This window comes from Notothenia coriiceps, unplaced genomic scaffold (assembly GCF_000735185.1).
Source record: "Notothenia coriiceps isolate Sejong01 unplaced genomic scaffold, NC01 NC01_scaffold00036549, whole genome shotgun sequence".
NCBI classification, from domain to species: Eukaryota; Metazoa; Chordata; class Actinopteri; order Perciformes; family Nototheniidae; genus Notothenia; species Notothenia coriiceps.
The window spans coordinates 103,875-128,540 of NW_011369250.1; the positions used below are offsets into that span (position 1 = coordinate 103,875).

The 24,666-nt window shown below is 39.1% G+C and overlaps 1 protein-coding gene across 1 annotated transcript in view; it reads right to left on the bottom strand.

The window, feature by feature from the left end:
• Positions 1-2,250: 2,250 nt before the first annotated feature.
• The window catches only part of rasgrf1 (Ras protein specific guanine nucleotide releasing factor 1), a 36,205-nt gene continuing 13,789 nt past the window's right edge, over positions 2,251-24,666 (bottom strand). The window contains exons 4-20 of the mRNA XM_010792741.1: positions 11,592-11,655; positions 11,155-11,297; positions 10,938-11,020; positions 10,604-10,852; positions 9,210-9,580; positions 8,998-9,114; positions 7,854-8,024; positions 7,580-7,686; positions 7,068-7,180; positions 6,917-6,977; positions 6,206-6,309; positions 6,028-6,112; positions 5,740-5,937; positions 5,566-5,645; positions 5,370-5,487; positions 5,215-5,283; positions 2,251-4,670 (exon numbers count right to left, since the gene is read on the bottom strand). Coding sequence (XP_010791043.1) covers positions 4,578-4,670; positions 5,215-5,283; positions 5,370-5,487; positions 5,566-5,645; positions 5,740-5,937; positions 6,028-6,112; positions 6,206-6,309; positions 6,917-6,977; positions 7,068-7,180; positions 7,580-7,686; positions 7,854-8,024; positions 8,998-9,114; positions 9,210-9,580; positions 10,604-10,852; positions 10,938-11,020; positions 11,155-11,297; positions 11,592-11,655 — 2,226 coding nt within the window. The 3' untranslated portion in view covers positions 2,251-4,577. The remainder of the gene's footprint in view (positions 4,671-5,214; positions 5,284-5,369; positions 5,488-5,565; positions 5,646-5,739; positions 5,938-6,027; positions 6,113-6,205; positions 6,310-6,916; positions 6,978-7,067; positions 7,181-7,579; positions 7,687-7,853; positions 8,025-8,997; positions 9,115-9,209; positions 9,581-10,603; positions 10,853-10,937; positions 11,021-11,154; positions 11,298-11,591; positions 11,656-24,666) is intronic.

Sequence of the window (24,666 nt, forward strand, 5' to 3'; positions counted from 1 at the left end):
GAGTGCTCAGGGACCTTCTACAAAGTGCAATGCTGAAACGACAGCTGGGGGAACAAAATTAATCTTCCGTGTTATACAGTACAGTGTTGTGCTACAAAATCACTTGTGGCCAGCAGTAGACCATTGATGTGATTAGTGAATTTGGTAACTATCTTATTTAAAACAGCTTCTTTTTTTTTAATCATCATAATGGTGGTTGATTACACTAAAGGTTGATTACACTAACAGAGCACAGATCCTATGGGATTAGTTTTATATCATAAAGATAAAGCAACACTTTCTCAGAATAAAGCAAAACTATGAGTTCAAAAGAAGAAAAAAATTGAGTCAAGCAAAATAAAATAAATTTCAAAAATAAAACTATAAGTTGCAAACAAATCATTTGTGTAATCATGTAAACTATAAGTATTTTTTCTTTGTTTTAACATAGGTTTTTGTTTGCAGTTCTTGTTTCTTCTTTCTCAATGATCAGAAAACCAAGGTAATGCTATTTTCAAAAGCTAAAAAGAGCCTGTTTTAGATATTGTTACTATGCAAGGACAAGTACTTGAAGTGGTTACCTGTTACAAATACCTTGGTATCTGGCTTGATGATTGTCTTACTTTTAAACTTCATGTCAATAACCTGCTTAAAAAGCTGAGGGTTAGACTAGGTTTCTTTTTCAGAAACAAGTCCTGTTTCTCGCTTGAGGCCAGGAAAAGGCTAGTCACTGTGACCTTTTTACCTGTGCTGGACTATGGTGATTTGTTGTATATGAATGCACCTGCCTATTGCCTGAACAAGTTAGATGCCGCCTATCACAGCGCACTGAGATTTGNCAGTGGGCGGGGCTTCAGGTGATAATGCAGCAGCTGATCTGATCTCTCTCTCACGTCCGGTTACACTTCAATCGCGTTTATGTCCATATCGATCAGATCCAGCTCTCCTGATCGGCCTTTATAGAGAGCACAGATCAAACTATTAAGAGTGAATATCGGCCGATAATGATCGGCGGCCAATCGATCGGAGCATCGGACATTTTGACCGGCAGGTTTTGAATTTACCGTTTTTTATTCAATTTTACCAGCTAAAAAACGGAAAACGGAAACCCTGACTTGAAAGTGTGCAGGGCAGAAGCCTGGACACGTCTACGAGCAGCAAACTTTCAACAAAGATCGCTAAATGGGTGGCGACAGCTTGCAGGCCAATTAACATTGTGGAGGACGAGGGGCTGCGTGATATAATTCGGGTCGCATCCAACGGCTGCACTTATGAATTGCCTTCTAGAGCCACCACTTTGTCGAAAATACACAACTTGTATGAAGTCCAAAAAGCGAAAGTAGAGGAGGATTTAAGAAAAACTTCCACAGTTGCGCTCACCGGAGACTATTGGACTTCACTCAGTAATGACAGTCACCTCGGGGTCACAGCGCATTATTTTGACCCACAGTGGGAACTTCAGTTTCATGCTTTTACAGTTATGAAAACAGAGGAGTGGCTTTTTGCCGACAACTGCGCCGACACACACACACACACACACACAAATTGAGGCGAATATTCGTAATGTTCAGAGGTTGTTATGTTTAATATACATGAGAATATTTATCATTGTTCAAATGATAGTAAACAAACATTTGCATAAAGCATATTTGTCCACTCATATGTTGATAAGAGTATTTAAAAACTTGAAAAATATCCCTCTAAGGTATATTTAGAATGGATAAAAAATGTGCGATTAATTTGTGATTAATCGCGATTAACTATTGACAATCATGCGATTAAATATTTGAATCGACTGACAGCCCTAGTTTATTCATAAAGCTTTATTGGGTAAACTCCCGTATTATATCTGCTCTCTGATAACACAGAGAGTTGCAAGCAGCTATTGTCTGAGATCTCATGATGTAGTATTGTTAGATGTGCCAACAGCAAGGACTGTCTTAGGTAAGACAGCTTTTATGTGCGCAGCTCCACTTGCTTGGAACAATATTCAGCAAGAATTGAAACTGAGCAATCTCATTCCTCTGCATGTTTTTAAAGCTAGGCTAAATGAAATGCTTGTTGATACTATGGGCACTTGTAAATGTCTAACTATGTAAATGTATCCTGTAAATATAATGTATGATGTCTTTTATTGTTTTATGTTTCATGTGGAACCTATATGCTGCAGGTCTCCCTTGAAAAAGAGATCTATGATCTCAATGGGACCAATCTCGTTAAATAAAGGTTTGAAATGAAATGAGATGATCTACAAAAACACTTGAGACAAAATGCCCCTGATATAAAATGGATTTATTAGCAAGAGGTAACTGGGAAACATATTTGTGTATATTTGTCGTTATTATCATAATCATAATGTATATTTTCTTGTTGTCTTTTCATTTTTTTTCTTACAAAACTGAATATTTTTAAGGTGTGGAAACATGAGGGTTGAAAGATAATTTTCATACCACTGGGTATTGCTAACAGCAAAATGTTTATTTGTTTATATACCTTATAAGAGTATGTGCATGTATAAGTGTATACAGTATAAGTATATAGTATTATTCTGTCTGTGAAGGTGTTGCATGCCTGCCACATGAGCTTCAAAAGTGTACTGTACATACATAGTAAAAATACATACAAATATTCACAGAATAAGCACTACGTTACTATATTCCTGCTAACAGAAATGGTTATAGACAGGATTACAGTATCAATGCAAAACACTTTGAAGTTATCTCCTACCTCTAAGTCATGGTTTCAAAACCACACTGTTTTAGCGTATCATGTTTAAGCTTGAGATACAACTTTCTTTTTTTGAAAGGATTACACGGTTCCACATTGAGAAATATGCAGGGTTGCATGTACAAAATATACATCACATCTCAGTGAGGTGAACAACAAAGTACAAAATACTTTCCCATGTTCATATAAAGAGCAGGTAACTCTCTCTTATACTACTACAAAAATAGTGTTTGAATGCTGCAGGCAGAGGTCATTCACATACATTTTTATCATAAGTTTTAAACAGCAATGCATATAACAGAGTGATATACAGTCACGTCCCACAATCACTGGAACAGCAAAAAGGACAGATTGTCTTTTAATTACAGAAGAGCAACAACCTTTACTCTACACAAGTATCGCCAAACCTGAAGGTACAACACTTTCCACCGCATGTGATCTTTTTTTATGAGTTAAACTAAATACCAAGAAACATGAAATTATTTGAGCATAGTTAGAACTCACTGTACTGTATACTTTATGTTTATTTTAAGTGTAAAGCTAAATTCTGAAGATGAATGCTTAACCTTTAATCACAGCTATCAAAAGAAATGTAACTTTTCCTTATCACTGTGTGTTTTCACACAGATTATAAGTAAATTGAGGTGAGTTTGGGCATCTGTGACAAAAGGCTTCGATGGAGAGTGTGTCACTTTACAACAAATAAAAAAAACACTTAAAAACTTGTTAATTTTAGGTTAGTGAAGACATGTATCTTAAAGCAGAGGTTCCCAATTCCTTCCCTGGGGAACAAATAAGCGTTTTGATGCTGCAAAAAACAATAAATGATCAGTTTTGCATTTTTCTTCCCCAACATGGACTCACCACCATTATATGGATTTTTAGACGTGCTAGTAGCATGGCTTTAGATATCTTTCAACTTCATTTTGATTGATATTTTACTAACTATTGGCTCATGTCTTTTGTGATCACTAGACTTTCTTTCTGGTGCCACCATAAAATGCACATATTTTTGTTTTCTAGTGAAAAGTCTCAATTACTGTTGGTTGGATTGCCAGGAAACATTGTATTTATGTACTACTTAGGATGAATTAAAAATAACTTTGGTGGTCCACTGACTTTTCATCTAGCGTTATCATCAAGTTAAACAATAAGTTGGTCCATTATGTTATGATGAAAAACAAAAAAACAACCCTACCAGCCTCACTTTTATAAGTATCTAGGTTTAACCACTGGTCTAACGACACTGTCAGTATGAAAACAGTCCGCAGTGCCACAGATTGGTTGGGAACCTCTGACTCTAGAGTACTGAGCAGAAATGAAGAAAACAAATCCCTGTTATTTTGGTTTGGGAAGCACAGAGACATTAATGCTTCAGGTACCTTGCTGTCATCTCCACTGATCATTGTGCCTTATCTTTAAATACAGTTGTATTCTCTGTGCTCTTTTACCTGATTTGATGCACTTACATTTTTACAATGCTACATTGGTTGCAGAGAAACTCAGTCATAGATACAACTCAAGCAAAGAGAACAACAGCTGGCAGCAGGAGTGCTCCAGAAAGTGCAAAGTCAACACATTACGAGATGATGCAAAATAATGTCATTGGTCACTAGCAGACACAGTTGTGCACAACCAAAGGGACCTCTGTTATTATGCTTAAAATACCCTAAAATAAAATGAAAAGCAGGTGGCAACTGTAACAAACAAAAAATATAGACTGAAAGGTTTTGTGTTGTCAAACAACCTTAAACATCTACTGTACAGAAGAGCAAATATCTTAAACATGTACAACTATACAAAAGGTAATGTGTATGTTTACTGATGTGTAATATTAACAGAGAAAATAATGTGGACGACCAACTTCCCCTTCAGTTCGGCACTTTGGGCTCAATTCTGAGTGAGGCTTCGTACATGCTCTCTTCATCCAGAACAAAACTATTATCCAGTAGATACTGGGCTACCTGCAACAGAAAAAAAAAGTGTTTAAGAAATATTCTTGTATTGAAATCTAGCTTTACAATTTTCAAACATCACAAAATAGATAAGGAAGCCAATATTGTTCATTTTCAATCAGTCGGTTTTATTATTTTTGTTGGTTTGTGACCTCTTTAATAGAAAAAACATGACTACACATGACATATCATCACTAGTAGCACATGTCTAAAGGTAAAGACCAGGTTGACTAATAAGTCATTTTACCCCCCTTTTACAATAATTGTTATAGTGTGGAAGAAAACTACCCAGCTTTTTAAAGAAAAGAAAAGAATGGTTCAGTAAGAACAAATGAATGTAATTTTGTGTGCTATAATATTTGTTCCTGATTTCATATTCTGTTCATTTGTTTGCCTTTTTCTTGGTAATTATGGGATGAGTTATTCCTTCAGGCCTCTGAAAAGTATTTAAATAAAACAAACTAAGTACGATAAATCTCTTTTTGAGTTGAACTGGCCACAATAGTCTTTACAAACTGTGTAGAAGGCTTGCATGTAAACAGGATTGACTTACCTTTGGTTGCAGGTCAATCTTGTATGCTGTTTGCTGAAACTGCCTGATTTCTCTGATGATGTGAGAAATCTGAAAAAACAAAAGAATAAGGATGTGAAATTCTGACCGTAAAACACACCCTTGCGCCAAGTCTCTAATGTGATTAGACATCTCACCATTCTCATCTTTGAGAAGTTGACCAAGTTGTCTTCGGTGTAGTTCGGCGTTCCCTCCTCAATGAAAGCCAGGTCGGTGAGGTACATCCCCAGATATGGCACACAGGGAGGATCACAACTGGTGAGAAAAAAAACAGTGTACACTTGTACTGCACGCTTGCTTTGTTGATCCAGAACAACACTGTGTCTCACTCACTTCTTTAAAGCCTCTCTCAGGTTTTTGAACCTCCCTTCTGATGAGACCAGCTTCTGCAGCTTGTCAATCAATGCTTTTGTCTGGAAGAAAAGGTTGTCAAGAACACAATTAATGATAACATTAGGCACATTATAAGGAAAAATCATAAGGCGCATTACATGGGAAGATACACACCTGCTTGGAAACCTTGAGCCAGGTCTTCTTGAGGCGGAAGACAGAGCTGCGGTTGAGGGACGAGGTGATCTCCAGCACGGCGTTGTAGTTGTGGAGGCAGCGACAGATGTCCGCCACAGCCACCCATTTCTCTAAGACCACCACCCGAGTGACCACGTCGTCACAGCGCAGGATCTCTGTGGCAATTAGGTTGCTTATCTTGCAAGGCAAAGAGAGAAACAAATGGTTTACAATCACTAAACGTTACAGAGTATGATTTGTATCAGGGGCTTGTTGATTGTAACATACATCATTGAAGTGCTTTGTTGTTCTCATGATGTACGGCGTCTTCTCATTTTTGTCATTCTTCATCCAGCCTTGCCCAAAGAACTCTCTGTTGACAGATGAACAAAAAGGAAAACACTGAATTGGTCCGTGTGTTTTTCTTGGCCACAGACACGTGCGACTGAGATGTGTTGACACTCACTCATATGGGATGACCTTAAACACCAGGTGGTCCAGCAGAGTGAGCTGTTCTGCGATCTCCAACGCAGAGTGACTCTCAATGGCCTCCACCTTCCCTTCTCCAATCTGGGAGGAAACGAAACAGCCCAAAAATAACTATAAATGTACTGAGCAATTTATCACAAGTGGCAGGCAAGTAAATCACAGACAATGCTCAAAAATGAATTTGATGTTGGTAAATAACATCAAAATGCACATGCGGGATGCTTTTTTCCTAAATGCACAACAAGAATAATGAGTAGCAAACGTATCTTAAATATTCTTTGTACTTTGCAACGGTTCACAAAAGTTGTATTTTTTACTTTTCATAGTACAGAATTAGACATAGAAAACCATATAATTTTACTTTATTTGCACAATTCAACCTTTTATTTAATGTTGATGAGAGCTTAATCCAAGCAACAGAAAATAGTTGATGAATTAACTTTGCAAGGAAAAAATCCCTTAGGTGTTCTGCTTCCTTATTCTCAACTGGGAATGTTTTCCCATGGGACTTTAAGATCTAACTTTTTATTGAGGAAATAATATCTGGTTAATCAATAACGAAAATAAGCAGCTCTAACATGAAAGTGCTCCACTCCATCATAACCCCACATTGTGCGACTACATATCTTGCCTCGTGCAGCTCAAAACGGCTCCACATTTATCAACAGCAGCTACTGACTTCACTCACCAGTTGTGTTACGTCTTTAAGGGTGATCTGATTGTCACCGTGATCTTCCTGAGTTAGAGTCCTGTCAAACGATAAAAGTGAAGGTCAAACTCTGAAGTATGAACAGTACAATGAAGGGATTACATAATGAATTGTAGTCACAAAACAGTACCTGATGATGTTGGCTGCTGCTTTCCTCTCCTGGGTCAACAGCTCAGGGTCATGCATCACTTCCTCCAGGAACACAATAGCTTTAGTCTTCAGCTCATTGTTATTATCAAAATCCTGGAGGGCACAGACAGCACATTTTTAAACTTAAAAACGGTATATTTGTCATAAATCATCAAGTTGTGACATGTTTTGCTTATAAGAGGTTATTTAAAAATAATTCTACTCTTTAGTGAGACAATTATTATTTTTATTTTTCTCAGATCCTTTTTTCAGTTTTCTAACTACTTCTTTACCCGATATTGATAACATAAGTAAATTTCAGCATTCCTCAAAGAAGGAGCTCTGTTTGCAATATATATTATGTACTATTTGATCTAACTGGCAGTAATGCAATGTTGTATGCAATTCAAATTAGTTTTGCAAATCAAGTTACTAAAAATAAATTATGAGATGTATTTACAATTATGTAATACTTCACTATTAAGCAGCTGTTCATATGATTGGGAGTTTTACCGGAGAGTGTTTGGACACCCAGTGCCTCAGGACATTCAGGACTCTGTTGGTCGCTGCTCGTCTGATCACAAACTCCTTGTCTCCATTTCTCTGGTCTGTTGGGAAACCTGCATACAACAAATACAGTGAGATTTTACATGAAGCTTTCATCACTATGAAATATAATACATGCACAACAAAATATGGATCCATTAATCTGATATGAGCCTGGTTATGTTAACCTGCAACTAAACTGGAGCTAAGACGCAATGGTAAAGTAAATAGTTGTGTTTACCAGTACTGGCGAGGGACATCCGTCGATATTTTTCCTTGGTAGGTGTGCCCTCATTGGCTCCAGCTGTAGCAATAGCGAAGGCGGAGGCGGCAGACAGGGCACTGCGGTTGTTATCCATCTCTCGACATGAGGACATCACCATGCCATTGTTGTAGGAAAACAGAGAGAACTCTACAGGGAAGAACAGATGAAGGGGAAACATAACCATGTGAAAACTTGCTAGATATAGATTTAGGTGATAAGCAAATTAAAATGGTGGTCAGTTTGGGGAGAGTTGTAAAAGATGATCATCTACTCAAATGAACAGAGAGCTGTTGGTGAACTATTATTTATGTCACTGACTATATAACTGACTGTTTACTGCAGTATGACCTGTTTCTTGTTTCAAATCTTCCACTAGGGGGCACTACAGGCCCGCACACCAGTTCCCCTCCAGACTTTCCTTTACAAGAGGCTTTGATATTCAAGATGGTTGCAGCTAAATATAGCCACCAAATATCAGCATAACAGAGGAATCAACAGATTCTCTGCAGTCTGCTATGTTTAAATCCTGGGAACATAGACGGATCAGAAGCAGCTAAGAACCCTGCACCATGTGAGACATTCACTGCTTCACACTTTCAGATAATGCTTTAATTCACTCAATAGATTCATTTAAAACCTATTGTGTGATTTAGTCAGAAGGTTTAGAAGGTACAGATAATCTTGGCTCCAGTGAAACTGTCTCATTACTGGGGGGTGGCAGGAAAACTTGCTCCTGATGTAGTTGCTATGACACAAGTTTCCCTTACACCTAAGGAAGCCAAGCATTGGATTTCCTCACATGATCATTACCAATGATGACCAATTTATATCTGATATGAATAACGCTTTACACTCGAAGATATTTTTGCACCAGAAATTGTAAGAACTTCACCATAAAAAGAGATCTAAACCTTTGTATTCCAAAATTCATCCTTTGTGGCCTTTTGACAAACCAAAGACTACTTCAGATACAAGCTTTGTTCATACAATTTAGCCTGTTGTTGTGGTCAAACAAAACAGTGAAGATGGCTCTAAGAAGAGTGCAATTGGCTGGTGAATTGGATTGGTTGTGTAAAGAGTGGAATATGACATTACCACACATGTTTAGGACACAATGTACCTGAGTTTTTGCCTTTGATGTTTTTCGGGGTGGTAGGTGACTTGGTGGGAGAGGCTTCTGCGTCCCCGTCATCACTCTGGTTCGGATCGTTGTCACCTTCTTCTCGAACAGAGAGATCTGTATCATAACACCATTTCACAGATCAATGAAAACATGAGTCCTGCAAGTCAAAATTGGGATTATGTGCTGATGATTAGCTCCTCCTGACTTACCTTGTTTGCTCACTGTGGTGTCCTCCACCTTGTCCTTCTTGTCCTCCCCCTCATCAGGGATTTTGCTGGAGACAGGGCTGGACACGTACAGTTTGTTGATGTCTAAGGTGGTCTTGCTGAATGGTGACATGGTTGAGTACATGCTTGCATAGCCATTTGAGGAGCAGCTGAGGGCAGCCAGGTCAAGAGCTTTGCCCCCAGTAATGATGGGGATGTTGAGGGACAGCTTGCGCCGGCGATTTGGTGATGAATTCTTGGTCATAGCGAGAGGAGGAGGGGAGGAGAACTTCCTGCTTGCCCTGGGGGAGCTGGGAGGCTCTCCATACAGGACTTTACTGTTCTGAGTGCTGGCAAAGAATAACTCCAGGGACCTGCATTAAGGGAGGATATATGCATTTGAATTTAGTAACACAGGAATATGTTTCTTTGATAGTTGGTAACCATTCTCTGTTTTAAGAGCTCAGCTAAATACACAACACCTTTTTAATAATTTATGCCAACCAAGTCAGCACAGCAGCAAGAAGTCTCTTTGCAGCCGCGTCTCGTCGGTTTAGAGCAGAATACAAGCTGCAGTGTTGCAGAAAACCTCTCCCACTCCCTGCCACCCTCCTGGCGACCTCACGGGTTCCCATAAATAGCACAGCGAGTGATAGTGCGCATGGCCACTGCTGACAAAGGCAGCCAAGTGTAGGTGTCTCACAGTGACATGACAAGCGCCATGGAGAGCATGCTGCAGGGCGTGGGCATGGGGGGCTCCCCGTGATCTGAACCCCACAATGGGGCCCTCGCTGTAGGCCTGCGGAGCGGCGAGATTGGCCCCATCGAACACTCCGTCAATATTTCACAATATGGATCTTTTGCAGACAAGGAGAGAGGGAGGGAGGGGAGGGTGGGGTCCTGCAGCACCGAGGTTGGTTGCCATAGAGCGACAGAGCCCGGTTGAGACACTCCCAGACAGGCAGTAAAAGACTGGACCCAATTACTGCGTTCGACCACCGAGCACACAAATACACACACAAACACGCACACACCGTGATAGTGTAGCATCCTAAAGCCTGCCTTCCTCTACTACTCAATCTCTGTGCTTCCATTTACCAACAAAACTCAACAGTTGAACAAAGCTTTGTAAAAATGTACCTTATATGTAAAACAGGAATACATGAATAAAGATATCAGCCTTATTTCTATAAATGGAGGAAACTAGTTCTGTAGCTGCAGTTAAACCTTCATGCTCCTTGGCTACTGCACTTCCTCTCATTGATGACATGACAATCTTATCTTAATGCAGAATTGTAAAGTGTAAAGCATGCCAAACATATCAAATAAGATGTTCTTTTTTCGTTAATGCAGTCAACAAGCAACATTCAAATCTGTCCACATGTCACATGACTCACCTCGCAGGGATGGCACTGATGGGCTTCTTGTAGATGGTGATAAGCTTGTCTAGCACCACATCAGCGGTGGTAAACACGCGATAGGAGTGAAGGAAGGTGTTGAGGAAGTCGATGGAGAGGAAACGGAGGTCAGTCAGTCTCTCCAGCAGGCGCTCGACGCTGGCGTAGCGGATCTGTAGCACCTTGCAGGAGTTCATCATCTTGCTGAAGCGAATGTCTACATCATCGCAGTACAGACTTGAATCTGACCTGTTCAGAAAAACAACAACATTAGAAGTGAATTCTGAGAAAAGTAGAAGCTGCAAAGAGTTGCATATACAAAATGTAGGGTTACTTGATCATCTGTGGCACCGTGACTTTGGAGTTGTCTTCGAAGGCGTTCATCATCAGCCCATTGCAGCGGATGTTGTCTATGCACTGTGGGACAGATGCAATAGAAGCAAACAGAGAGGACAGAGGAAATGTTAGTGAGTTCTGCAATGTGCAGCCTTTCTGCCAACATGCTCGGCCTCTCGTATGAATGCTAGATACTCTGATGCATGTTGACGTGCCTGGCTGATGTCACTGGTCCATGCAGACTTCTCCTGCCTGGAGGAGGCCACCAGGATGACTGTGAATGACTGGCTGTCCTTTGGCTCCACCACAATCTTGAAGTCCAGGTGCTCCATGTCCTGGCCGCTCTTGTCTGATTTGGCTTTGAACAAATACAAAGACATAACTAGAAGTCATTTCTCTATAAATACATTCTCATGAATAGTATAATAAGATTTTTTTTTTGTTTCAGTGTTTTTCAATTGTATCTACATAAACTAATACCTACAGTAAGTAATGGTCAATTTTACATTTTGTGCAGGAGCTTCTTTTTTAAATAGTTATTATGAAATATTAATACATATTAGTACACTAGTAATCATACATGATATACATTAGCACACATAGTACATATGATGCGTATCTCTGTAAACTGCTGTATGAATAAAACACTCACCCTCATCATCTGTCCCCTCAGGGTCCTCCAAAAGAGTGCAGTCTATAAGCGAGACTACTCCATTCTGGATACAACATACAAAATATACTTAGTTTCATGACTCCAACAACTGAACATGCTTTAACATTGAAGATACCAAACATTTTACATTGCTTTTCTGTCAAAATTAGATTTATAAATCCAAGTCCTTCAAATTAAAAGTACAGATGTGATGGTGAAAACAGCATTTTACATTCAAAGTTAACCATGTTATATATATTTTCTTATAAGTATTTATTTGAAGTTAATTTGTTGATTTAGTTTAATCCTGTCAAAGTAACAAGCGTAAACGGCAAGGTGTCATTAACTTAAACTCGAAAATTCTTAGCAAAACAATAATCAATTATGTAAATGTCTGTGCACAACTTGATTCCACTACCGCCAAGTGTCTATGAGAAATCAGACATTGCATTTCATTTCTAAAACATCTCAGAAGAAGAATGTTCTTGTTCTGACTTTAGGAGAGGTGTTTTTATTTGTTCTCATGTTGAACCCCAAACATAAATTGCCCTTTGTAATGTTGAGTAATGTAGAGTAATCGTACGCCACCGCTCCATAACACACATCAAAGTGACATCAAGCAGCTGCTTTCATATGTGTACAATGTGTGTGTATGTGTGTGTGTGTGTGTGTGTGTGTGTGTGTGTGTGTGTGTGTGTGTGTGTGTGTGTNGAATAGGCCAAAAACAAAGTGGCCAACTGCTTTAGCTACAACTGGGTTTCATTGGCATAGCTATATCAAACTAGTACTAAGTTGGTGATTTATACGGCCCATGGGTAACATTATGGGGGTAACACTATATGGAGGGAAGAACTTGGCCCAGAATGGCTGCGAGAGTTTAGTATTAATGACATAACCTGGCTCCAGGCTGCAGCTCTGCAGCAAACAAATGGGTCTGCCTTTATTGCTTGTGTATATCAGTGAGACAAATTAGCTCACCTGGAACATGGGGTAGGTGAGGAAGGTCTCCAGAGTCCTCTCCTCACAGTCGGGTTTGGCCTCGTACTGCTTCAGCAGCTTGTCAAAGTCTCTGTTCTGCTTGCAGTGAGCGAGGATCTGCAGGCTGTACTGGTGGTTCCTCACAAACTCCTGGTAGATGTTCAGCATGGGCAGCAGGATGTCAAACAGGTCGGCTATAGAGAGATGAATAACCACAAACTGTTACAACATCGAACAGTGGTCACATTATAGAAAAAGTAATTAAAACTTTTGAAACTTTTCTTACCCAGCACTAATGTTGGCCAACTCGCTATTCTGGCTTTTAGCCCCTGGTAGAATATCTGATGTAGAAACATGATAGTTTCACTGAAAAAAGAAAGAACAGATATTAATTTTTTCTCAAACAAATGCAGAGTGTTTGTTCATAGTTCTGCCATCTTCCAGTGATAAAGAAAAATCCTGACACCAGGCAGTGTGTAGGTTTTGAGAATTAGCGTGCCTGGATGAGTGTATTTGTGGATTTTGAAAAGGCCAATGAGGGTGGGAGCCGATTACTGTCTTTATTATATTATCTGTGTTCCTGGAAAGATTTATCAGAATGGACACAAAACTCAATCTGGAGCCATGAACACAAATCTTGTAATTTCAGTTTACATGGTGAGAAATGAAATGTCTTTATAGTAATATACCTGTAGATATTCTGTTTATACTGAGGTTGAAATAAAGTAAGCATAATTTAGTCTTAATGTCACCTTTAAATATTACTATACTCATTGATAAAGTAGACTTTAGAAACTTAGACTTGAAATCATTATGTATTGAATGTGTTTCCTTCTTTATAAAACATTTGAAGGATTTATATTAAAATCTTTACATTTTCCATATCAATCAGTCCATGTAGCCAGCTAGCAGTCTACTATTCATGCTGTTTCTTGGTACAGTCTAATGTTACGTTTCTTGGAGTTTTTTTAATTACTGCCACCAATTGGCAATAAGTGGAATAGCAGACGTGCACAAGAAATAAACAAAGCGAGCATCAACCTGTAATACCTCCAAAAACCTCACATGATACCTGTAACATGATTTTGTGTGTAAGGCAGAAGTGCTCTGTAGGAAAAAAAAAACAGACCTGTTTAGGAAAATGCTGCTGACATCATCATGGGTGATGGGCGGTTTCTTGGAGCTGGCGGCCATGCGGAGCGGCCTCAGGAAGTTGTTCACCAGGATGTGAAGCTGCTGGACGTACTCGGCCTCTGAGTCCAACATGCTGAACACCACCTGGTTCCTCTTCCTCATGCTCTCTGCGTGTGGTGAGCGGATGTAATCTTGGATGATTGTCTTCCACTTCCTCCTGCAGATCCAGCCTCGCAGGAAGCTCTGGACCTGACATTTTAAAGGCAGTGGTTAATTCCCCCAAAATCTTAGGATGCTCTTAAAATAAAGGGACGGGTTTGAATCATGTGATGTACCTTTTTGATTTTCTTGATTTCTGAGTCGTCATCGGTGGGGGTTGTTGCAGGGCTGGTGTTGATCTTTTCGTTGTCCTTGAGATGTCCAGAGATCTGGTAACCAACAGAAAGACTAATCATTCCCACTCACGCTCTTCTTCTCCTTACTTACTCTAGTGGCATGTAAACAAAGTGACGAGTCAACAGGACAGGACCTGTGAGCACTGTCAACACTGAGGCATTAGCCTGACTAAACTAGCTGTGTTCACTTGGCTGCTACCTCAGCATCAATATTGAATTACATTGGTAATTTAAATTCAATATGTACCAAACTGTCCTGCATGTTGACAAGAGGTAAGCAGGCTGCTGGCAATAAAAATAGACAGACTACAGCCACCTTGAACTGTTTGAAGCTAAGTGTCTCCATTTACTTTGCAGAACGTGAGAGAGTTAATTGTCATTGCATTTCATAGAAGAGATGCAATATAAAGCCGTGTTCATGCATATTCAGCACATCATTTAATTTCAAGCATCACATTTGCACATTAAAGTAAAATGACTATTTGATCTGAAGAATACAGCACTATTGGAGGTATTGTTTCTGAGAGGAGATGCAAAGTGGAGTGTGGTTGGCCTGAACACGTTTCTCTCTGCTTCCATTTCTGTCCTCTCACACTACTTTATACACATACGAGAGAAACGTAACAATAATCAGCATAATCCATCATTTCCCCACTGGTTCAGCTGTTATTTGTTGAGGATGAGAAGTGAGAACGGGACACAGATACATTTCAGAGTGTGCGTTGCGGGAAGAAGTGGTAATTTAGTGTTATTGTGCCAGTTCAGGAAGTCTATTTACAGCAGGTCTGACTGATATCGTGAGAGGCTGCCGCACATTTGTCTATGGAACAACAATCTTGCTATTCTTGATTATTATGGTTTGGTCAAAGAGGACAAAATCTTGGATATTTCAATAGTAAAATATCCACCATCTGAAGGCTAAAATAAATGCAGAGCTACCTGTGTCGGTTTAGATATCATTACATGTTACTTGTTAGACACTTTTATTCAAAGCGACTTACATACTCAATACTGTGGGCAATCCCCACAGGAGCAATTTGGGGTGAAGTGTCTTGCCCAGGGACACAACGACATGCTGACTGCAGTGGGGTTCAAAATTGTGACCCCCTGATCCCAACACCAAGGCTCTATCCACTGCGCCACACACCTCTATCAAATATTGTTTATTTTTCATCTATACCCCAGTGTTAAACTGGTTCCAACTCCTATTTACTTCTCATACGTATACATTGAAATATACAAAATAACATATTATTCTACCCATTGAATAATAAAATAGCTGGCTTTGGAAATGCCACTGAAGGTTTAACAAAGGGAAAATACATGTTGATGTGCCAAATGATTTCTTATCATTATCAAAATAATAAAAGTGATACAAAATTAGAAAGCTACTGACAAAAATCTAAAAGGCTTTCCAGGCCTATTAGCATGGACTTTTGAGAAGATACCTCACTTCAATTTAGGCTTCAATACGAAATCATGGGTAACATTTAAACCTGTACAGAAACAGTCAAGATTCCTCCTGAACTGCACAATAAATATGGTGAGGAATGGAGAAGTCATCTACATCAGGAAAACCATGCTGGTTTGTCGACTAGCAACTCCTTTTCATACTAGACAGACATCAATCACCTAGATAATGAAGAAAGATGTAAGATAATTAGCCAAGGTCTAAAATTATTACCAGCATCTTTTTTCTTTGATTTCTAAACAGATATATGGACATCGGGATGGACAGCAGGCATCTTATCACTGTTAAGGATGAATTAAGCTGATAGTATCAAGACTTTTTTATTTATTTAACCAAGGCAAAACTCTGAGAAGAAGAGCCATTATGTTTAGGCAAAAATAATGTTGGTTGGCGAGGGACAGGGGATTGAATACCACTTCAAAATGTGTAAGCTGTGTCTGCTAAAAACCGACTAATGAATTAGTATTTGTTTACATCCCTATTCCTCCACGTAAAGGAATCACAGTGAGTATTACCTCTGACTTAAGCCTTTCAATCTCTATTTCCCCATCTTCTATCTGTTGTCGAAGTTGCTTAGCAACTGTTTTCTCCGTCTCCACAATCTGAAGCAGATGAAGATACTTCTGCATGAGGGTCTCATGCTCGTTGGCCAAGTTTCTGTAACTGTAACACATGAACACACACACACAGTTTTGTATTGTAACGAGTGATACATTTCACATCAGTGTACGTAGTTTCATCTTACATCAGAGCAATCAGGTTTTTCTTGTGAACAAAGCATTTTTCTGTCATTACTCATATTTTAACCCCACTTATGAAACCATAGCAACATCCCCTACAGACGAAGCAGTCCAGGATTACTTACAGTACTCGCTACTGACTAATTAAACTTCTACATGCCATGTCTGCACATTTCTCTGTTGAGAGCCTTTACCTGGCGTGTGATATCGCAGCCACCCATTCATCGCAGTCCTTTACGTCTTCTGTGCGTAACTCGAGCGCCTTTTGGTTTTCATGGGTGAAGCTGACAGTGAAATAGTACTGAAACAAACAAGGGGGGAGGGGAATACGTGTTATAAGGCTATCCTTAACCTGACATGTTATATGTCCTGCGCAGAAAGGAGCATTCATTATTGCATAGCTCCTAGATAAATCTATTATATACATGTAGTGGCTTAACTGAAGCTTCTCCACCGCTTTTGTCTTTGTTCCACTGCCTCGCAGCTGCTGGCATCAAGCGAGTGATTTAAAACCACACAGGGCCTGGGGAAGCCACATCTTCCTCGCCCACTAGTGCAATTGATGGCTCTCGCTGAGGGAAGCCTCCCCCAGCTCAGTTCCTGGGATGTCTCTGGTTCCCAGGAGGAAATGCCATAAGACGTGGAGGATCGAGCCACGGCCAATTACATAACTGTGCAATACCTGTTTCCTAGCAACTGAAGCTCAACTGAAAATAATGTATTATTATTGTTTTTATTATTAGCATTTTAAATGGTTCTATTAGTTAGGACATTTACTTAAGTTTCAGAAATTAAGCATGGGTCATTGATAGGGTAATACTTTCAGTTTTCAAATTGTATAATTTTGGAATTTCCTCTTATGTAAGGAGCTTACTAAATACTGAATACTTTTGATACTAAAAAGCACTTTTAGGGTTAATAGCCTACTTGATTATTTTTGTAATCACTGTTGATTTTGAAGAATATTGCTCTTTTTTTCTAAGATTCAACACTCGAGCTATCACTGCAAAATGACGCAATGGAGTTACTATTTGAAAAAGAAATAAACATTGCCTTTAAATCTAAAGTGATTTGATGTTTTGTTTTTGCAAAGGGGGCAAGTATAGGTTTAACCCGTTTAACCCAACAATAAGTGTCTAAACTGCTACTAAAACTATCTTAAAAATAGGGAAAGTTATTCTTTGATAGTAAGGAGAGATTGATGCATCAATTGCATAAAAGCAATTTACCTTGAATTTCAAATATAACATTTCTAGGTTTTATATGATAAAAAAAGGCATTTTGCATTAGATCTATAGAGTACATAAAGCATACTGTATATTTTATTTTCAAACGCAACCAAGAACTCAGAAAGTGAGCCTTGATAAAACGATAGCACAACTCCCAGAAGTGAAATGTCATCTTTCTGTGGACTCTTTGTGCCGTGCTGACGGAGAACAGACTCTAATCTTTGGCCTGCAGTTGTTCAACAGGCGCCTATCAACCTGCAACTGATCCTTATTCATGGATGGCTGCTCCTCCATCTTCACATTCATTAGGTATTCACCCTACCGTCAAAGAAAATCTATTGTTGGAATTGTTGTAGTTTTCCCTCATGATCTCTCTAAGAGCACGCTGAGTGTCTGGTGTGAGGCGATGTTAAGCTCTCTGTCTGCTTCATGTTTATGGCTGAGTCATGCCCCTTTAAAATCATTTCTGATCTTAACAGGAGATATATGAGATTGATAAATCATTGATAAAATCATATGGATCCATGAGTGTCCTTTGCCCCTAAATCTATTTTCTCTTGTTATGCAACACCCACTTGTCAGTCTGGCTTTGCAGTGAACGTGAGAGAGAGGGTAATAATTCATTAAACATAAGAAGTACGATTCTAATATCTTGTTTAATTGTAAATACTAACTGATAAACAGTTCAGTTTTTTTGTAGCAGTACTGTAAAAGGACTGTTGAATCATAAAATATAATCGATGCAATATATTCCCTACAGAACTAAGTGTTTGCATTACTCTTGCATCTACTTAAACTTTTATGAGAAGTTTGAGCTTGAACATTAACCTTTCCATATCAACACCACCAGGACATCAGCCATTAATGGTACATCTTTGTCAGATCTTTAGATTTAGTGTACAATTTGTACCAAATCAACCATCTATTGCTCCTGGAGCTTCCGATGTTATTGGTCAAAGAGCTGCTGTTTCCCGGAGAGAGCGAGCTGTGTTTTTCTATAAATGGACACTGACCCCTCCAAGGTACTGCAAGGAACACATTTAGCCCAGATAGCGCTCGCATTAATAGGAGAGATGCGACACACTACTTCTCTCCTCTCCGTTACCCCGCCTTTCTCAACTGCATCATTCTTTAGGATGCAAATAAGAGTTGCCATAGAAACCTTGGGCTCATACTGTAGGCATTATCATTTTCACAGTAACTGCATTTGAGGATAAATATAATGTAGGGATTATGGTGGATTGCTAGAACGTTTGCACAGAATCATAAATCCAGGTGGGGATACGAGATAGAGGGGATGTTTTCTTACTCTTATTCGTCCTTGTTAAGGATGTTGGTTTGTTTACAATGAGAGGTAACTTTTCAGCAGCCCGTCATATCAGTCGCATTAGGCATTCATTATTCGTGCACCTCCCAGGGCTTTCGCTCTGTGCTAACAGGGTTCTCAGAACAAAGCGCATCAAGCATTTTCCCTCAAGTTGGTCATGAATTCAGTCCATCAGGCTTTCACATTTAATACAGCACAATGCGGAGGAAACAACACTGCTGACAAAAAATAAATAGAAAGAATCAAAATTATTTCGGGGAGATTTTTTTCAGAGCCTTTAAAGCAACTGTGAGAGCAGAACATTAGCCAGTGTGTTGCATTCTGCTTTGTCAGCACAAAGGCAGCTGTTCACAGGAAGAGCCTGGACTCACTTTGGACTGCAGCCCTGCCGACAGAGTCAGGCACAGAGCCTGGAGAGAGGAGAGGAGCGCCAGTGGCAGTGAAGCAGTATGTTCCTCGACTGTTAAATTCACAATAACAATGTCAACAGATATGGCAACCTTCCTGTTCCCCACTTTAATTTTTAGCTGAGTTGAGAATCATTCTAAGGAGATATTTTAAGTTCAAGTGGATACTTCATTTGCAGATATGATTTAAGTGTATCCTGCAACATGTACCTACCTACGCTACCGGCCTCTTAAAGAAGGCCCGGCCCCCCCGCTGACACTTTACTTCTGCCACATCATAGACTATATGCATTACATTAATGCACACAATGTTCATACTCCTAGATGCACATATTCATATTTCACATTTCATAGTTTATATTCTAAAATTCATTCATAGCATTCTATTTCCATGTAAATTACTGCTTTATTTAATTTAACTGTATTTTATTTTATTACGGTGTAAAATATTTTGTGTTTTTATTAGATTTCTTGTTTTTTATATTTTAAGTATGCACCATGACATCAAGTCAAATTCCTAGTACGTGTGAACCTACCTGGCAATAAACCTGTTTCTGATTCTGATGTATCTGCAAAACACCAACTATGTGTGATTGAGTCTTAATTAAGTATACCACCTATAAGAAGGGGTAACACAATTACCATTTATACCTTATGCAAAATTCCAGAATAAGACAGATTCATTTTTTCAGGTCATCTAGATCAGAGCTGACTTATCACTGGCACCCTGCTGTTTCTTCTGCTTCAGCTGTAAGTTCATCACTTGGCCACAAGATGGAAACCCTGAGGCAACAACTTTTCTTTATTTATTTTGTTGCATGTTTTATTGGAAGGAGCATTAGATATATCACACTCCACCCGTCAAAAAAAATGATGACTTAAAGTCAAAAGCAACAGATGTGACCGACCAGGATGCAAATGAATGGCCCTGGTAAAAGAAGAAATCCCTTTACATTCCCTGCACCACTGAAAACTATGCCACTAATAATAACAAAAGGAAAGAAATAAAAAAGCGATCAGGCTCGGGTTTGGTGCAACCTAGAGCAAACCACTGCAGAGCCCAGTGCCAGGGCTGCTGGGATATAATTAGGTGTTAATATTGTTACCTCATCATTAATGCCATGCATGGATTACATAACGTGCAATACAGCAATCTGGAACCTCGTGCAATTCTGCTGCGCTGGATTTGAGGTCATGATGCGATTGGATAGAAGAAGAAAATACGCATAAGAAAATAAAACTGCTTTGTTCGCGACTAAAATAGTTCAAAGGCGTGTGCGGCGCAGGAGCAAATTGTACACTCAGTGTTGCACCTCGTCAATATTTTAACACGAAGCCTGAAAAACAATAAACCAGTGCGAGAAAGAGAGAGAGGGAGAGAGAGAGTCTGTGTATGCGTGCATGTTTGTGTGTGTGTGTGCGCACGCTCTCCATACCTGCTTTTCCAAACTCTCCTTAGCTGACTGTGAAGGTTTCGGTGAAGGCGCCCTGTCGCATATGCATCCCTCCAACAGGTATAATCCCGAGGGTCTCGAGCTGGACTCGTTCTCAAAATAAAAGAGCATATTCTGTAACAAAGCAAACCACTTCGCGTGCCATTTCGTGTTGTCTGAGCTCTTTTTGCTCAAGCACCCTCGTCTTGTACCATCCTTTTTCGCCAAAAGCCCCAGGTAGGTGACATGACCATCATTAAGTCGTATTCCCTTCTGCATTTTGACGAGGAGACTTCAGCTGCGCAAGGTGGATCGCTCGTTACATCCTTCTGAAGTCGCTGCAGGAGGAAAATAATATCAAGAAAGACAAGATGTTGACTTTCTAAATGCGGACCAGTAGCAGGCTTGTCCACTCTGTCCGACGCATTCACCGTGTTGGCATTTGAGTAAAAAGAGAGGAACGAAACGAGCAGCACAAGTCCAGCATCCTAAAATCTTTTGTCATACTCCGAGGGCTTTGAAGGTCCACATTATCCGATAGAAAAAGACGAAAAGGAGGGGGGCGAAAAAAACAGTCTAAACAACGCAAGATGAGAGGGAAAGGGGTTCGGGGTTCGTCCTTTTCTCACATGAAATCTCCAGAAAGCAGCAGGCTTGGTGCTGAGCTAGGCAGTGCTCGGTGAAGTCACATGACGCATGCTTGGGAAAGCAGATTTTAGGACCTTGGACAGGGACGTTGCAATAAGATGCCGCGGAAGTTCAGTTTCTCTCAAGCTTACAGCATTTAGTACTTAGGAGGATACAAGAGAAAAACTGAACAATGAAAAATGTTCAAGAGATACATTTATTTTTTTATTCAAATCAGCCATTTAACAGGATTTACCAATTTTTCTTTAACCATTTAGCACATTGTTCTCGACAAAAATAAGCAATCAATGAAGATATGAGTTTTTGAGATGGTTACATAAAACACAACATTTCTTAAATCTCAGGAGACATCTTGTTTTGGTGCAGTTCAGTACCAGATAACAATATTGTTAGTCCACAACTTAAACAATAACTTAAATCAACCTCACATTAAATTCTACAATCACTTTCTGACAATTTCAGAGCTTTGAGCAGCATTTGACAGACCTTTTTCACCTCGGATCCGGTCATAAACCTTGCATTTTTTCTTTTTGAGTAACATTTCAAGGTCAAGAATGAACTTCCACGATTAAAACAAGTAAAGATAAGAACACAATTGTTATCCACTCAACATTAAGGACCATGCACTTACACAACCAACTAAAGATTAGAGCTACTTCACATTACTGCCAACTATTTATACAATGATGAGGTTCTAAGGTTGAATTCAGTTATACATTATGTAATAAATCATAAGAATTATACTGCATAATTAATCAACAACTCTGATGAAATTAGAAAGTGTTCACTGAAATTAAATAACAATAACATTAAGTCTTCATTTTAAAATGAATTCTGTGTTCACATGAATGATCACAGGTGTTACTAATATGAATAATGTATCTCTTTTGCTAAAGTCAGTGTTCCACTGAGCCAGAATGATTTAAAAAAACACCCCATTTCTAGAATTGAATCCTCCTGTTTATTTTTTTATCAATTTATTTTACGACACACATGGCTCTGTCATTAAACATACCTTACTTAAAAATGTCTTTCTTATAGGGCAATTACTTAGGACCTATACGGTTAGGGTTAGTTTATAGTGTTCCATTTACATTTCAAAGTAGCATTTAAAAAAACATATATAGTTATTATATAATAATATTAAAAAACATTTAGCAGTTGAAATCAATTCCTTGATAAGAAACAAATTTGGGTTTGGTTTCATGTAACTACACCGTTAACCTTGGCTCTGAACTCTCAGCTTCTGTAGTACAGTTGAGGGTCCATTAGTAAAAAAGGGTAATTGCAATGAAATAATTAGCAGCACGAGCATGTTTGAACCGCACCATGTTGACATGTTTGAACTGTGTGTCTCAGTGTCACAGAGCTGTACAATAAAACATGCTCGAGCACACAGCTAATATGCCTCTTTGAGCACCCAATTTGTTTAAAAAGGCACAGACTCTAATCTGCTGCTGTCCGTCCTTCGGCTACTTCTCAGGGAGGAGATTTATTTATTACTCCATCTCTGATGTTATCTGTGCTCTTTCTGATCTATTCTTACATAAACCCCCTTAGAATCTGCAGCAGTTTCCTTTAATTAGTTACTTTCTAGTTAGATAACCAAATAATAATAATTATACTACAGGTGTTCAGTGAAACCGAGGCTGGCACATTATTTGTTTTGTTATAAACTGATGCGATGTAAGCTACATGTGCTGTGACTAGGCAAATAAGGCTGCCGTGTTTTGAATACATTTGCATAGACACACATGTGAGAGGCTGATAACACTGTGGGTATTTTTGGTCTGCACGGTGTGAGCCAAGGTGCAACACAACAGGGTGCTGTGCTTCATTTGGGGATTTTCAGTCCATCCTGCTCTGTGGATCACTGAATCTAAAGAGGGCAGCAGACTGAATAAACAAGTCTGAAATTGATCTAAATCATACTGATAAAACATTTAGATGGGATGGAGGCTGTGTGTTGTTGGTCCATAATGATTTATAAGGTTGTATTTCATTTCAAATGAGAAGAGCTGACACCCGTGTTGTTCACTTGTCCTGAAGATCAAGTTTCTTTTATTTTTAAGAATTGTGGCAATGAAGACAGTGTTTTCAATTCAGATTAAAGAAATGTGTTCAAATGAAATGGTAAAGTTAAACAAGAGGAGCACATTTAATAAGCAGAGTCAGTAAAGTAGCTGCCATATGTTGCTATGAAGATTGTGTAAGTTATTAATGGACTAACCCTGTCAGCACTAAATAAAACCTTTAAAAAACGCACATGGGGAAACTGACTTTTAGAAAAAACAAACCTTTTGGACACTTGTTGGGATGTATTCATTAAAATGGAAAATGGTTTTACTGTCTAGGTTATTTGTGAATATTGATTGTATTTTGCCATTATTTAACCTATTTAAATGTGTTCTCTTTCGTAATAGAGTGGTGCAGGGATGACGTATTTACCCGGAAGTAAGCTGCGCATGGGTTCCCTCGACAAAAAAGCAATGGGATTTCTCCATAGGATTTTGGAAAATAGCTCGAAAAAAGGTCTGTGGAAAACGAACCCATTTGATAAATGCACATTTTGTTCAGCCGAATAATCTCCACATGTCTACCCTACTTTTATAATTTTCAAATCATAAATCTAATCGCCAGAAGCAAAATGCTAACGTTATGCTATAAACGAACTACAGTAGGGGAGAGCGGGGTAATGTGAGACATTTTTTACATTTGCTCTCCTGTAGGCGAGCTAAATATATATCAGATAAAATTGTACACATTTTCCCATTAATTCAGGGATGTTTCCTAGCACTGGAAATGATCAGAATGCTCTCAGGACAGAAGGGCCAGTGGAAATATGATTGTTTTTTTAAAAGTGGTCTTGTGTCTCACTTGTACCCCCAGCTAAGGGGTGAACTGAGACAGACTAGAGAAATCAAGGGGGTAAGTGAACCACTTACCTCTGTCCCACTCTAAAAACTGACCAAAAAACACACGATGTTGTAGACAGTGGAGGGAGAATCTGACAGAGTTAGATTTGAGCAGACCACACAGTTCCAGATTATATCTAGTGTCGACGCAACATAACATGGTGTGTAGTTTCTGTATTACACATTGTGTAAACAAGTAACTCTATAAGCAAAGTCAAATCATCAGACCATAAATATATGTTTCAAGCTGCTTTAATAAAATCATCAATTAAACCCATTTAACCAGTTAGCATTAGACACCGACGATACTGATATGGTAACATCAGCCGCATATTTTTAAACAGGCCTACTCTACATTCCAGCCCTGGATAGGTTACAGGGAAAGTGAAGAGTTTGCT